The 16,703-nt window shown below is 39.5% G+C and overlaps 1 protein-coding gene across 4 annotated transcripts in view; it reads left to right on the plus strand.

The window, feature by feature from the left end:
* LOC133874687 (acylamino-acid-releasing enzyme-like) overlaps positions 1-16,703 on the plus strand; it is a 44,676-nt gene extending 27,973 nt beyond the window's left edge. For all 4 annotated transcript variants that reach the window (XM_062312563.1, XM_062312578.1, XM_062312586.1 and 1 more), the window contains 6 exons: positions 14,276-14,336; positions 14,482-14,604; positions 15,160-15,357; positions 15,854-15,922; positions 16,182-16,258; positions 16,417-16,703. In XM_062312563.1, the coding sequence (XP_062168547.1) occupies positions 14,276-14,336; positions 14,482-14,604; positions 15,160-15,357; positions 15,854-15,922; positions 16,182-16,258; positions 16,417-16,480 (592 nt within the window). In that variant the 3' untranslated portion in view covers positions 16,481-16,703. The remainder of the gene's footprint in view (positions 1-14,275; positions 14,337-14,481; positions 14,605-15,159; positions 15,358-15,853; positions 15,923-16,181; positions 16,259-16,416) is intronic.

Here is a 16,703-nt window from a genome sequence, read left to right on the forward strand (position 1 = left end):
TTATGAAAATAAGTGGCTACTAGCCAATCACCTTGGGTTAGTCCATGGATTCGTCGCTTCAAGTCATATTTCAGTGCAGCATTCCCTACTTTGGAATATGTCTGAGCAGCAGTATCTCAAACCTCTTTTGTCGTACGAAGAAATAAGTATCCCTGACTGATTTCCTATTGCATTGAATGTAGCAACCATGACATAACAGTAGAATTTTCTAATTCGCATTTATCTTAAGTAGGATCATTGGGTTTTGGTTCTTGAATTCTGCCATTCAAGTATCCCATCTTCCCTCTGCTCTTAATAGAAAAAAGAGTAGATTGTGACCAAGCAAGATAATTGACCCCATCTAATTTGACAGTTGTGATTTGAAGAGTTGGATTTTCACCATGGGAGATCACCTGACTCTCTACCCCTTTCGTCTGATTTGTCTCCGACATCCAACCAAATAAATTGCTCCAGCACAACCGGTGGGCTCAAAAAAGATTACAAGTAAAAGAGAATACTAAAATTTAACCATAAAAAATATTGATTATTCTGAAATTAGCATCTGCATTTTTTTTTTGCTAAACTGCAGGTCATTTAGGTCATACATGTAGTTTGCTCTAGTTTTGAATTGCAAGTTGTTGGCATTAGGGTTGAACAGCAGACCAGGAAATCCCTTCTGAACGATATGTCGTTCTCAACAGTCACAAAACAACGTGTCGTTCTCAATAGTCACGAAACGATGTGGCGTTTAGTCATGCAGAACAGAACCGTCTTGCCGTCGCCAAAGGTCCACACGGCGCCGCTCACATACTCCGGTAGGCCTTAAAAACTCCAGATCAAACTAGAAACTGCCGAACAAGCCAGGGAAGACCACCTTGTTTACAATCGATCCATCAAACACAGTGATTAGTGTTTATGATGAATCGAGTGCTCACCAAATCGCCACCGTTCGTTAGAGGAACAGCCCGGAGAACGCCAATGGTACCTTTTGTCAATCATTTGACCTAGATGATGGTGAGCCAAATCTAGTTGCATAATCCCAAAGATGTAGTCTCACAACCACGGGCACACAGAGAGAGAGAGAGAGAGAGAGAGAGAGAGAGAGAGAGAGAGAGAGAGAGAGAGAGAGAGAGAGAGAGAGAAGAAGAAACCCAAAAACAAAGGAAGCCTAATTCGGCTATGATACCATGTAGAAAATAAAGAACGAAAAGAGAGAAAGAAATTCTTATTGCTTGTAATTGTTTCATACGATTGCATAGGTTTAAATAGAAGAAACCTATGGATTAATACGGAAAGAAATAAAGACAATATTACAATCAGAATAAATAAAGAAGAATCATAGTATGTCGGTAGTTTCCATCTTCAACACGATAGTGGGACTGATTTCGATACCTAGTTGACAAGAAGGGAATCTGACTATTTAAGAAGCTGGAGCAAAATAGAATACAGAAATGAATATTTTAACCTCAAACAGGACTAACATTTTATATATATATATATATATATATATATATGTTAGTCCTGTTTGAGGTTAACATTTTCAATCTTATTAGAAAGCATAGAAGGACGCAACCCAAGTACACATGGAGTATACATAAGCTCACTTAGGGAGAAAAAGAACACAAAAACCCTGAAAATTAGAAAATAAAAGGCTACTATGTGCCGCCGTCCAATCATAGAGGGATTTGAACGTGAAAGTTTTTAACTCTAACATCGAGCTCTCACAATCTTCAGAGTTTCGTGCATTGCGTTCTAGCCATTCCGCCACATTAAGCACAAGTGAACCATCCTTTAGACTTCTATATTACAATGACTTCCAAACTGACGCCTCCAACTAGCCAACAACTCCGCCACTTGATGGGGTATTGCCCACTCTATCCCAAAAAGAAGAAAGACCGGAACCCAGAAGTCCTTAGCAACCTCACAATGGAGTAGAAGATGATCAATGGATTTTCCGCTCCTCCTGCGCATACAACATTAGTCCATCACAATGACCCAATGACATGCCTCTTCCTCAGGTTATATATCTAAAGTCAATATATTCCCTAATGCAGCCGTCCAAACGAAGGACACTCTTGCGATAGCCTTATTCTTACAAATGCTCTTCCACAAAAAGGGAGAGTTGTGCAATTGGGGGGACCTTGAACCTTCACCTTTTGGAAGGGATCCAACACATTCTATCCTCACCACGTCGGACCAAATTGAGAGAATACAAAAGATTAAAAAACAAAGTGATCAACTCTACCTCCCAGTCATTCACTACCCTGATAAAGGAGACATTCCACTGTTGAGAGTTGTTGGAAAGATTCATTCAAGGTTTGATCTCCACACCATACATTGTGCCAAAACCGTATCCTAGACCCAACTCCCACCTCGAATCACAAATTTGGAGAACTCCCCCCAACCGCTCCCAATGTTTTTTCTATACCCCAACCCCAAAGGAACCAATAACCACATTGGAGCACCACCCACCCCACAAGTTGCCATATTTACTTTCCACCATCGATCTCCACAAAGCCTCTCTCTCTCTCTCTCTGTGGCATAGCGCCATAACCACTTTCCCAAGAGAGCTCGGGTAAAGAAGAGTAGATTTTGAACCCCCAAACTGCATGAGGAAATTAGGGTACAAACTTAGACCAACTGACTAGATGGAATTTAAACTCCTCTCTAACTCCACCCTACAAGAACTCTTGTTGAAGTTTCTCAATATGATTTGCAACTCCAACGAGGATGGGGAAGTAGGCATCCTTAGACAAATTCAGCCTCTTCCAACCCTTAGACATACAAATTTTAATCAAAGTGAGCTTACTGTCCTTAAGCAGATACAATCTCTTCCAACCCACCAAGCGACATTCCAACTTCTGAATAATACCATCCCCAATTGATTTTGCTTTAAACGTAGCCCAACTTACTTCATGGGAAGAGAGGACACCCTACATCCCAAAATACTAGCCAATCCTCCAACATAATCCACTTTGTCCAGGGGAACTAACTTTGACATGAAATCAAATTAATTTTTAGACCCGTGACAGCTTCAAAGCTTAAGAAGAGACACTGCAAGTTATAGAGATGTTCCGGGTTTGCTCTAAAAAAATCAAGGTATCTTCTGCAAATATTAAATGGGAAACTAGAAGCTCGTCATTATTTATTTTGATGCTATCTCCCAACAAGACTGAAGGAAGGCCAAGGAAAAATGATCAAGGTTTGGCACCTTGTCTTTGTTCAGAGCTTTCACCACCTCGAAAACCTCGCTCTCCTCAAAAGCTTGTCTATCCACATAGCCTCCTCCATACCAATAGCATCAAAAGAAATACCGTCTACTTTAGGCCGCTAACTAAATTGTTTTGAGTACAATCGAATGTAAAACTATTGAATCTGCGAAAGAGAAATGTCGTGGTGATTGAGTGGTGTTGTATGTGTAAAAAGAGTGCGGGCTCTATTGAATATCTGTTACTTCATTGCGAAGTTGCTCGTGATCTATGGAGTTACATTCTTTATTTGGGGTAGAGTGAGTTATGCCGCGAAGGGTGCTGGAATTGTTGACTAGTTGGGGTGATTCATTTGGGGTGGTCCAGCTAAGGAAGTTTGGCGGTTAGTTCCGTTGTATTTAATGTGGTGTCTTTGGCAGGAACGGAATGTTTGTCACTTTGAAGATGTCGAGACATCGATGTTGGAGCTACGAAAGCGTTTGCTTAACATGTTATATCTTTGAATAGCGTCACATCATAGATTACGTGTTTTTACTTATGCAGATTTTTTAGATTTATTTTTTGTTCTGTCCTATTAGGGGTTCTCTTGTATACTCCATGTGTACTAGGGTTGCGCCCCTCTACGCTCTATTAATGAATTGACATTACTTATAAAAAAAAGAAGAAAAAAAAATGTCTGCGACTTCTGTCTGTAGCTTACTTCCTCCAAAAGAGCAATCCTTTCTAAATCTCTATAAATCGCATCCTTTCTCACATTTTTTTGCATCAAGTAAAGATCTTTCCTTTGCATTAGCATCAAGAATCCTGAGTTCATCTAGAAGAACCTGTTTTTGCTTACTAACATTGTTGAACACCTCATTCAAATTTTTTCAAATTGATTTCAAGGCTTTCAGTTTATGCACCAAGACGAAACTTGAGGAGCCATGAAAGTTGTACGACACCCACCACTGTTGTACTCGCTCCACAAAACGCTTTGATTATGACTACATATTCTCAAACTTTAAATACCTCTTACTCCTAACAACTTCGCCACAATCAAGCAATAAAGGAAAGTGATCCGGTAACAACCTAGGGTGCCTCCTTTGAGAAATGTCAGGAGATTGGGCCTCCCATTCAAGCGAGAAAAGGACCTATCAATCCTGGACCACGACGGGTTCCCTGTTATTAAAACATGTGAAATTACCATAAAAAAATAGGGATATCCATGAGGTCCCAATCAAAGATAAACTCAGAGAACTCCAGCATAGTTGGGGAAGAGTGTGTCGCATGATCTCTCACTAGGGAAGCAGGTAATATTAAAGTCACCCTCCTATACACCACTGGAGATCCCACCCACTAAGTAAGCATGCTAACTCATCCCATAGTGCTATTCTGACAATGTCATCATTAGAACCATAAACACCCATAAATGCTCACTCAAAATTATCATCTAAGAATATTTTTCACTCTCCATCTTTTTACCCTATCATTCAAACCTCTCACGTTCCAAGACTTCTTGCAGAAGACAATTTGGACATTGGTGGAGGAATCACGAAACTCAAGCTGGTCAATAGTTCATTAGTAGAGGTCAAGGTGGGAGGCAACACAGTAGAAGTCATTTCAGTGGGGGAAGCAAGTGGAGAGCTTTTTCCGGGAGAGCAGTGGTGGTAAAATGGAGATTGGGTCTACGTCCAAGGGTGCGGTGGGAGAGGAGGGAGTACTGTATTAGTATTCTTTGGACATGCAGGAGTATCTACCAAAGACCTTTTGTTATAGTATGAAGAAGATGATATAAGGGGGGATTTGGAGGGGTGTGAACTGTTGTTACTCACACCCCTGGCAATGGATGTGGGAGATGGGCATCATCCTAGGGTGTCAACTAGGTGGGTGGTGGAAAGAGTTAAGGGATTTTATCAATTTGTAGGGTTATCTTGTGAAGGTTACGAGGATAAACTGTTGGCATTATTTGAGGAGATTGAAGCTGCCCGAGGTCAATCAATAGCAGAATATACCAATACTATTCCGTCTACACTAGGGGCAAAAGGTCAGCGGGAACTAAATAGTTTGGCTTGGTCCCTTAATTATGAGAAGAAGGGGGTACAATCTATTAAAGGCCGACATAGGGGAAGGGGCTCATCTCGTTTTTTATGAAGCCTAAAATCTTAATGTGGAACGCCAGAGGGTTAAATGAGATTAATAAAAGGTTGCGGATTAGAGGGCTACTAAGGGATTGGAAGGCGGATATTGTTTTTTTTTTTTTTTTATAAGTAAGAAAATTTCATTAAAAAAGCGTAAGACGCCCCTAAGTACACAGGAAGTATACACAGGAGCAACCCAGTTAGCCCACATGAAAAACCCATAAGAAACTACATACCCACAACACCCAAAACCCACATGAAACCCAAGATACAATAGAAACCCTCCAACAAACACCCAAGATACAAAGTAACCCCCATAATAAAATAAAACCCAATAGAACCCCCCATCCAACACCCAAGATACAAAGTAATCCCCCATAAAACAATAAAACCCAAGATTTAAAAGAAACCCCCCATCAAACACCCAAGATACAAAAGAACCCCCCATAATACAATAAAACCCACGATACAAAGTAACCCCCCCTCATACAAAAAAAAAAAAAACCCCCAAAGAAGAAAACCCCTAAACCCAAGAAAACCCCCAAACAATACCCCCAAAACCCACACAACAATACCCCAAATACAAGAAAGCAAACCCAAAATACAAAGAAAAGCCAGAGCTACAGGAGGGAAAAAAAAAAAAAAAACAGTGGCGCGTGGAGCCATGCGCACTGGTGCGCCACCGGCACGTGTAGAAACACGCAACCGGAGCGGCGAGAAACTAGCCGGAAGGACCACCGGAAGAAGCGGAAATTGCCGGAGAAGCCATCGGAGAGGCGCGTGTGAGCAGGAGAGGTCCTATACGCCGCAGATCTAGCACCCAAAAAACAGAAACACCCACAGCCACTCGCGCCGGAACGGCTCGTGGTGGCCGCCAGTAGCAGTGCCGACGGCGAAGAAGAGTCGGACCACGACGGAGAGTCCTCCGGAGAGGCACGTGGACGGCGAGGAGGCCCCAAAACCCGTAGATCTACAACCCAAGAAGTGCATGAACAAAAACAGCCACCCACAACGGCGCGGCGGCAACCATAGAGACGGCGACATCGGCAAGGACCGGAACAAGCCGGCGAGGTCACGAGCGGGGCGCGAGCGTGCCGGAAAACCCAACCACTGAGAACTACCCCCAACAAAAGAAAACCCCAAAACTAAAAGACCCAAGCGAAGAAGAAAAGCTAAGAGAACCTAGACCGGAGAGGAACCAGAAGAGGAGGAGGGAGGGAGGATGGGATCCATCTTCCCTCCCTCACAAGTGAAGCTCTGTTTGGTGGAGACGAAGATGGCAGTTATCTCAAGGGATTGGAAGGCGGATTTTGTTAATGTGGGATAGACGGGTGGTAGAGAAGGTTGAGGAGTGTGTGGGAAGATATACAATTGCTTGCTCTCTGCGCAATACTGGTGATAATGTTGTATGGGCATTTGGGGGGGTTTTCAGTTTGAATTATGACAGGGATAGGAGGGAACTATGGGATGAGTTAGCTGGGTTGTTGAGTTGGTGGAAGATGCCATGGTTTATTGGGGGAGACTTAATGTGGTTCGATTTCCAAGCGAGAGGTTAGGTGTTGCCTGCTATTCTACACCAATGGAAGAGTTTTTAGACTTCATATTCATGCAGAGTTTGGTGGATCTTCCGCTTGAAGGTGGTTAGTTTACTTAGTCAAATAATCAAGAAGATCAAACATGGTCTAGAATTGATAGGTTCTTAATTTCTTCAGAGTGGGAAGAATTTTTTCTTGAAGAGACACAGAGGAGATTGCCAAGACTTTTGTCCAATCACTTTCCTTTGCTGTTGGATTGTGGGGCGCCAAGTGGAGGGAGCGCGTATTTTAAATTTGAAACATGTGGTTGAAATCGGATGGTTTTGTTGATTAGGTTAAAACTTGGTGGATGTCCTATGAGTTTTATGGATTACCAAGTTACGTTTTGGCTAATAAGTTGAAAGCTTTGAAGACGGACTTGAAGAAATGGAATGAGGAAGCGTTTGGTGATGTAGGGAAGAAAAAGAATGAATTATTGGAGGGTATTCGCGAGCGAGATTTAGTTGAAGAGTGCCATTGCTTAGAGGAGGAGGAAAGGGTTCGAAAGATAGATATGTCGAGAGAGCTGGAGAAAACTCTCCTTTTTGAGGAAATGAACTTGAGACAGAAATCACGAGCTTTGTGGCTGAAGGAGGGGGACAAGAATATAAATTTTTTTCACAGGGTGGCCAACTCCCATCGTAAATTCAATCATGTGGACTCTTTGAATATAAACGGTGCAACGTCCAAGAATCCTGTGGAGATACAAGAGCATATAGTACATTATTACAACAAATTGTATTTTGAGCAGTGTTCTTGGAGGCCAAGGGTGGATGGTCTATCTTTCCTATTCATTGATGTGGATGAGAGTATTTGGTTAGAAAGAGAGTTTGAGGAGGAGGTGTGGGATGTGGTCAAGGTTATGAATGGAGACAAGGCACCGAGTCTAGACTACTTCACAATGGCTTTCTTTTAGAAGTGTTGGGAAATATTGAAAAAGGATCTTATGGCTGTATTTGTAGAATTCCATAACCGAGGTCAGTTTGAGAAGAGTCTTAATGCTACTTTTGTTTCTCTAATTCCAAAGAAGACTTGTGCTATGGATGTGAAAGATTTTCTCCCTATTAGTTTGGTGGGAGGGATGTATAAGATTATTTCCAAGGTTCTCGCGAGCAGGTTTAAGTCAGTATTGGGCAAGATTATCTCCAACACACAGAATGCTTTTATTGGCAGTCAACAAATTTTGGATTCAGTGCTTATTGCTAATGAATGCTTGGATAGTTAAATTCGATCGGGGGAATCTGGGCTGTTGTGTATGTTTGATTTGGAAAAGGCATATGGTCATGTTAATTGGGACTTCTTGCTCTATTTGCTGTAGCGTTGTGGTTTTGGGGAGAAATGGACGGCTTGGATACGATTTTGTATTTCTACGATGAGATTTTCTATTCTTGCGAATGGAACCCTGTTTGGTTTTTTTAATAGCACTCATGGATTGCGACAAGGGGACCCACTTTCACCTTTACTGTTTGTGGTAGCTATGGAGGCATTGAGCCGGATGCTGATTGCTGCAATGGATCAGGGTAACTTGACAGGGTTTTCAGTGGGACCTAGGGATTTTGATGCTTTAGTTGTGAATCATTTATTGTTTGCCAATGACACTCTGATTTTTTGTGGTGCCTAAGCAGAACAAATTAGACATCTACACTGTATCTTCTTATGCTTTGAGGCAGCTTCATGATTGATGATTAATTTAGGAAAATCAGAAATTGTTCCTATTGGTGAGGTGGAGGATGTCGAAGGGTTGGCTCAACTCCTTGGATGTCGGGTTGCATATTTACCTATGACATACTTGGGTTTGCTGTTGGGTGCTTCTTATAAGGCCGTTTCTATTTGGAATGGTGTCATTGAGAAAATGGAATAACGGTTGGCTGGATGGAAGCGGATGTATTTGTCGAATGGTGGTCGGTTGACTCTTCTTAAAAGTACTCTTTCTAACCTTCCTACGTATTTCTTCTTGTTGTTCCTTATTCTAGTGGGCGTAACTAATCGACTTGATAAACTTCAAAGGGATTTTTTATGGGGTGGCATTGGAAATGAGGCAAAATTTCATTTAGTGAAATTGGAACAAGATTTGTAGTCCATTACAATCAAGCGGGTTGGGAGTTCACAATTTCATCCACTTTAATCAAGCTCTTCTGGGGAAATGGTTGTGGAGGTATGGTAGGGAGAGAGGGGGGCATCATGGCGATTGGTGATTGATGTCAAATTTGAGAGTCTAAGGAGTGGGTGGTGTTCTAAAGAGGTGTTGGGTACTTTTGGAGTGGGAGTGTGGAAACATATTAGGAGGGGATGTGATAAGTTTCGTAACCTTGTTCATTTTGAGGTTGGGGTTGGGTCGAATGTAAGTTTCTGGCATGATTGATGGTATGAGGATAGATCTTTGAAGCAATGTTTTCCAGAGTTGTTTAGTATTGTGAGGAATAAAGATGCGATGGTAGCAGGTAACTTGGTTGTTCAAAATGGAGTTATTCAGTAGAATGTTATTTTTATGTGTCCAGTCCAGGATTGGGAGATGGAGATGGTACTTTCTTTCTTCGCTCGGCTTTATTCTTATTTTGGTTTGACATGGAGTGGATGATAGGTTAGTTTGGAGCCTTTCCAAAAGGGGTCTATTTGAAGTGAAGTCCTATTATGAAGTGTTAAATAGGAAAGATGGCCCTTCATTTCCTTGGAAGAGTATCTGGCGTGTTAAGGCTCCTACAAGGGTGGCTTTCTTTGTATGGACAACAGCTTTGGGTAAAATTTTGATGCATGACAATCTGCAAAAGAGGAGTGTCGTGGTGATTGAGTGGTGCTGTGTAACGCCCCGCCTTTTATAAAAAGGTGTAAATGGTTATATCTAATAAGCCACGTGACATTACTACATCAGAGACGATAAAATCTCACAGTGGAATATATTTTTCTTTTTAAAATTTAGGAATATAACAAATTAGAGCTGACTGAAATACCTCTAGATATAAATTAATATGAACAAAGTATTCTTACATATGTGCCACATGCGGCTGATATTACATAACCATTGTTTTAACCTAATACAAACCATAATGTAAAACATTACATATTAAAAGAAATATGTAAATGATAAGTCTAGCATATATTCAATAGATAGACTAAACAGGGTAGTCTATCACACAAAAGAGGCAGTAGTTAGCCTCATCCACATATATCGGGGTTGGTTAAAGTATCTTGACAGTCCTAGTACTCCACTCCTTCCATTTCTACACATTCATCTATAAGATCGTGGATAACTCCATAATCTCATACTGTAATTGTGTGAGTCAACTATTTCAATAATATAATGGTTACTAGCTTATTTAAAAACACATAATGCAATGATATTATGACAGTTCTATATGCACAATTTTATTTATTGGTGCCATGAGACTCTCATGATACAGTCTTGATATTTATTGGTGCCATGAGACTTTAACTCATGATACGGTCTTGTTCTTTATTGGTGCCATGGGCCTCTAACCATTTCCTGTCTTGCTTTATTGGTGTCGTGGGTCTCTAACCATCTCCGGTCTTTCTTTATTGGTGTCGTGGGCCTCTAACCCCCAGTCTATTTATTTATAACAAATCCATTAATTACAACAACATGCATAATATGCAATATTCCATTCACACATACAATTTAACAAATCTATAATCATTAGATTATGGAAATTAGTATCACTCTCAGTAAGTAATTTGTACTTATAGCAGTCCTTTCCTGCTTCAGAAATATTCACACAAGTGTTCGTTGCAATACAATTTAGTACATGTGATAGTGTATTAGTACAAATTGCTAAACACCTATGGGTTGTGATAATGTAATAATGCATTATTACAAGCATCACAACAGCATTAGTATGCTAATCACTGCAATACAGTTTAGTACATGTGGCCGGTTGCATGACCACATGATGCTTGTAATGCATTATTACAAGCATCACAACAGCATTAGTATGCTAAAAATGTAATTATTTTTGTACAAAAATAGTAATAGCAACCCCATTAATATAAATAACGGGTATGATATTTTTAGAAATATACGGGCGGCATCACGGAATAAATATAAATAATCCTTATTAAAATTTGAGCAGCATAACGACACTTTTATAAAATACTTATTTTTATCTGGGCATTATAACAACGTATTTATTTTAAATACAACTCTTTTGAAAATACTATAAACTGAGCTTTAAGAAGCTTACCAAAGTATCTCAAAGTAGGATTAAGATATTTTAAAAGGCTCTAAACACATATATAACTAGGCTGGCCAAGAGAGACAGCAAGGGAGAGAGAGAGAGTGCTTTGTGAGCAACTTTGCAATGAAGTAACAGATGTTCAACGGATTTCCTACTCTTTTTACACATACAGCATGTAGCGCCCCAGATTTTAAGACATAGAATATAACGTCTTAAATTGAAATTGAAGACCTATTGACAAAAGAATATATGAATATCTACAAGAATAAATATTCGTTAATGTTTAATATAAATATTTATAGGATTAAATATTCATTAGTATTTGAGGCACGTTTATGATTATAAATCAAAATAGAAATAAAAACATATTGCAACTATATATATTTTATATATATTGAACTTTATCCTTCCTTTGATGTCTGAGGCTTACACCCCATATTTTTACTTATCAAAAAAAAAATATATAGAACAAAACACGATATTATAAATAGCTAAGCTGAGGAGGGCACTCGATCGGCAAGAAGTGGAGCTCGATTGCAACGGCGATCCATCCCCAAAAACAAGCGATCGATCCACACGGCGATCGATCCCCGATACTCGACGCTCAATCGCCATAGAATTGCGGAGTGCAGATTGCATCGAACAAGTGTCTCTGATTTTTGGTGAATCTAATCATTGCATGCTATGACTCGTACAATGACTCACTACCCACGTTGCACCTCCGTAACCGTTGATTCCAAACCTTGGAGAATAAAGAACCTTAACGATAAAGCTTTAAGAACTACATTACATTTTAGTTAGAGCTTAATTGTTGGTTCTTTAGAGATTAGAGATATTATCAAGATTGATGATTACTGAGACAACTCATGCCCAAGTGCAGGATTCCCAGCTTTTGATCAAGTACAACTTAGAGCAATCCTAGCCCTTCATTTGTATATAAATAGCGGCATTTAATGAGACAACTCACGCTCAAGTGCAGGATTTCGAGCCTTTGATCAAGTATGATTCAGAGGAATAATAGCCCTTCATTAGCAATACTAATGTTGTTGTGATAAATTGATAATGCCTTAATGGTCTAACTAAGGAAGTTTGGCGGTTCGGTCCGTTGTGTATAATGTGGTGTATTTGGCGAGAGCGGAATGCACGGCATTTTGAAGATGTGAAGACATCGATGTTAGAATTACAGAAGCGTTTGCTTAACATGCTATATATTTGGATAGCGGCTCATCATAGTTTGAGTGTTTTTACTTATGCAGATTTTTAAATTTATTTTCTGTTCGTTCCTATTAGGAGTACTCTTATATACTTCCTGTGTATTAGGGTTGCGCCCCTCGGCGCCTTGTTAATGAATTGACATTACTTATCAAAAAATAAATAAATAAACTGCGAACAACAGCCCTCAACACAAACTCCAATTTTGTATCTTAAAGACAAACAATATCAGCCTTCCAATCTCTAAGAAGTTTTCTCAACCTCCATCTTTTTACCCTATCATTCAAATCTCTCACGTTCCAAGACAGAATCTTACGCTTCATGATAGACAACTAGAGCCCCTCCCCTTGCCTTTACCTCTACTAGAATGAAAACCCTTAAGGTCGTAATTGATAGAACAAGCTAACCTCTTCAACTCCCGCTGCCCTCTGTTTGCTGACTTAGAAAGAGTGCCGGAAGGACTTGCCTGGTCCCCCTGAAACTGCCCCGATTCAATAGTGGTGAGCAACGCCATCAATCCTCCTCATACCCCTCACAAGACAGCCCCACTAATTTATAGAAGCTCTTAGCCTGCTGAACCACCCAATCTGAGTAACCGGAAACAGAAACAGGAACCACTGGCTCCTCAAGTACTGCAAGGGGATGGACACTCAAAGGCTCACTGTCCATGGTCTCATCCCGGGGAAAAAGAAAAAAGAAACCCAACTCCGAGGAGGGGTGCAGCTCATCCCCTCTTACACTAAATGGGAGAACGCCATTAACACAATCTGCTGAAGGGGTAATCCGCTGAACATCAAAGACTTTGCCTACACGGCAGCTTTCTTCAATGTTCTTACTAGACTCCTTCCATCTCTCAAAGCTAACAACCATTCCAAGGCCCTGGGAAAGACGGACAGACTTGAATCACCGAAATGGGGAGCTACATCCGCTACAACGACTGAGGAATCGCCTTTGGGGGTACCCATCTCCACTGACCCATTTACTACCGAAGCTCTGGCACCCAGGTCACCTCTGGCAATGTTTGACTTGCTGTTTCTAAATTTTCAATGCCTTTCAAACTGAAATGGATCTTCAAGAGGATTTTAAAGCCTTAAATTATGTTGGATTCATAATCAGAAGAAAAAAGATATAGAAGACATCGTTTCCTTATGTAAGTTAAGCTTGGCAACACAAGTTCCTTGCATTGATAATCGGGTGTTGCATACACCTTTTCTCTGTTGAAAAGAGAATTCAAGGCATGGATTCAGCCCTTTCATACATGCCTTTGACTCTGAGATTTCAAGAAAATGAATATATACCATTCTTGGAGGCTTCTCTTCTATTTTGCCTTTAGGCTTAAGCCTAACTTTGATTTTGAAACCCAATTCTGTGGGGCTGTTTCTGCCATCATGGAAAGAGTGGTTTAGGTTCATTCACCATGCATCAAACTGTTGAGCTGATTTGAATGGAAAAGAGTATTCTTTAGAAAATTCACAGTGATTTCTACAAGCTAGAAAAGAAGATTAAAAGGCCTTTGATCATTAAACTTGAGATTAAAAAACTAAAAGTTTGTAAAAAATTAATAAAATTTGTGGGTGTTTTACTATGTCTTCTTTGTATTTTTCTGAAGACCAAATAGTTTCCTTGGCCTCCTTAGGCTTTTGTCTTATGCCCAAGATCTTGATTTAAGATGCCCAACTCTTGTGTTAAATGGATTAGTTTCTTTTTCTTTTTCTTTCTTTCTTCTTCTTCTTCTTCTTCTTTTTTTCCCCAATTGAAAAATGAAAACTATCTATCTAGTGTTATTTGCTTTCCCTTATACATGGTTTAATTGGAGGTGATATGCCAATTTCTTTTTGCGTGCTACATTCTGATATTACAGACAATTTAATATTTGTTTGGGTCCATTAGGATTTTAATCATCGCATGATTGAACAGACTATTTTAAATATCAGATTAGATCATCAAATGACTGGTGTCGATTCTATCTTCCCTAACATGGTAATTTATCTCAGAGGTTCATTGGGATTTGGTGAAGAAGCATTGCAATCTCTTCCAGGAAAAGTTGGGTCTCAGGTACTTATTATCTATCTAGATTTGTTACGCCTGTGAAGGTGGGTTTTTTTCCCCTTAGATAGTAATTGCATTCTCTCTATGCTAGTTCAGATAACAAGTTTGGGGATCTCTATAAACCCTAATCTATAAACTATATTATGCACAGGATGTCAATGATGTACTCACAGCGATAGATCATGTAATTGACAAGGGACTGGCCAGTCCATCAAAAATTACAGCATTTGGTGGTTCCCATGGTGGCTTTCTGACAACCCACTTGATTGGCCAGGTGCAGTAATTCCACAAATTGTAGTTTTTGTTGCAAATATTCTCTGTTATAATTTTTTTATTTATGCAAGCCAAACTTAATAAGTGGGCTGCTTGTTGTTGGGGAGTTGGAGGGGGCAAATGGGCAACCGTCTGTTGGTGCAGATTTGGAGAATGCCTCCTTTGTGTTTGATGTGAATTTGAAGAAGTTGGTACTACAAACCTTATTTACGTGGACTACTATGTCTGATTGTACCTTTTCTGATTTTTTAAATTTGTGTTCTTCTTTCTCTATGGATTAGGGATTTCTTGTATACATCCTGTGTACTTTGGGTTACGTCCCTTTGCGCTTTTTTGAAATATACTTATAGAAAAAAATAATAATAATAAGTGGGCTGCTTGTTGATATATGGACTAGTGGTGCTGTGGCTTGCATTTTCTTCATTTCTGCTATTTTATTTATATAGCAGACAAATGCTTAGAAGACTATGGTATGATTTGTGATATCACATTTACATTTATCTTCTCAAGTGAACTAGGATTAACTTGGGATCATAGTTCTTTTCTAATGCTACAGGCGCCAGATAAGTTTGTTGCTGCAGCTGTGAAGAATCCTGTCTGTAACCATGCATTGATGGTTGGTACAACAGATATCCCTGATTGGTGCTATGTGGAGGCCTGTGGAAGCAAGGGGAAAGATAGCTTTACTGAAGCCCCTCCAGCCGAACAACTGACTCTCTTTCACAGCAAGTCTCCTATTTCACACCTCTCAAAGGTATGCTTAATGGAGGCTTGATTTTTGTTACTGTATTCAGAAGCTTCTTTAGGACTTTTGACAAAAGCAATTAAAGTGGAAAAGACATCCTACTCAAAGATTAATGCCAAATAAAACTCAATATAACAAAGCCCGTGTCCGTCCACAATGAAATAATTGTGAAAATGAATCCTGCAAGCTTTGCTTTTGTTGTCAGTATTTGAAACTAAATGTTATTAAGCAAATAAATTCCGAGAAATCTGAAGCTCCTTGATATTGTAAAGTCTATTTTTTGTTTGCTCAATGTGAGAAGGGTTCTAGTAGCATACATGCCATAGTGTATGGGGTTGAACTTCTTCTACTATCAAGTCGCACATTTTTCGGTCAGGAATTGTAAAACTTGCATCTAGTCTCATTTTAGGAATAGCTGTACTTTCCACAATTTTATATATTTAGTAGGTTGCCACTTGAAAAAATTGTGGTACAATTTAATTTATTTTGATGATGATATCTGCAGGTCAAAACACCAATCCTTTTTCTTTTAGGTGCTCAGGATCTCCGTGTTCCAGTTTCTAATGGATTGCAAGTAAGATATTTCATTTCTCTTTTAAATGATGAACTAGACTGTTGATATTTTTATTCAGTTTCATGGTTTTTTCAACTACTACTAGTGCTCGAAAATCACTCTCTTAAGCTGCAATTCAGGGTCTGTTTCTCTTGCAAATTCTTTTTATTTGCTTTTTTTCTTTTTTCTTTTCGCTGGAGCAGGGGGTTTGTGGAGTTTTTGATGCATACACTGTTTACCTTTTAATACAATAACATATGTTCATTTTTGAAATATGCAGTATGCCCGGGCCCTTAAAGAGAAAGGTGCTGTGGTTAAAGTCATTGTGTTTCCCAATGATGTTCATGCAATTAATAGGTAAACTTTAATCCTACATGCACTCCTACATTCTAGTCAATATAGGAAATCTCACAAAGGATGTTGCACAATATCTTGCAGTCTGATGTATTAATTCTCCTCTTTTGTTTTGTTCTTTCTTTCTTTTTTTCCTTTTTTTTTTTTCCCTTGAATTGCAGGCCACAATCTGACTTTGAAAGCTTTCTTAATATTGGGGTTTGGTTCAGGAAGTATTGTAAATGAGCAGGCCTTGCCCAACTGTGTTGTACGGGTTGTAAGTCCAAATGAGAAGTCTTGAATGTTTTAGTGACTTAAAAGGGTATGGAATCCACTTACAATGAAATTCTTTACCTTGGATCTTATTAGAGATCATTCTCTATGCCGTAGTCCTTGATGGAAGGACATTCTATAAACTCTTATTGATGTAACGACATTCAATAGAATAACATATATGTTTCTTAAGCCA

This window comes from Alnus glutinosa, chromosome 1 (genome assembly GCF_958979055.1).
Source record: "Alnus glutinosa chromosome 1, dhAlnGlut1.1, whole genome shotgun sequence".
In the NCBI taxonomy this organism is placed as follows: domain Eukaryota; kingdom Viridiplantae; phylum Streptophyta; class Magnoliopsida; order Fagales; family Betulaceae; genus Alnus; species Alnus glutinosa.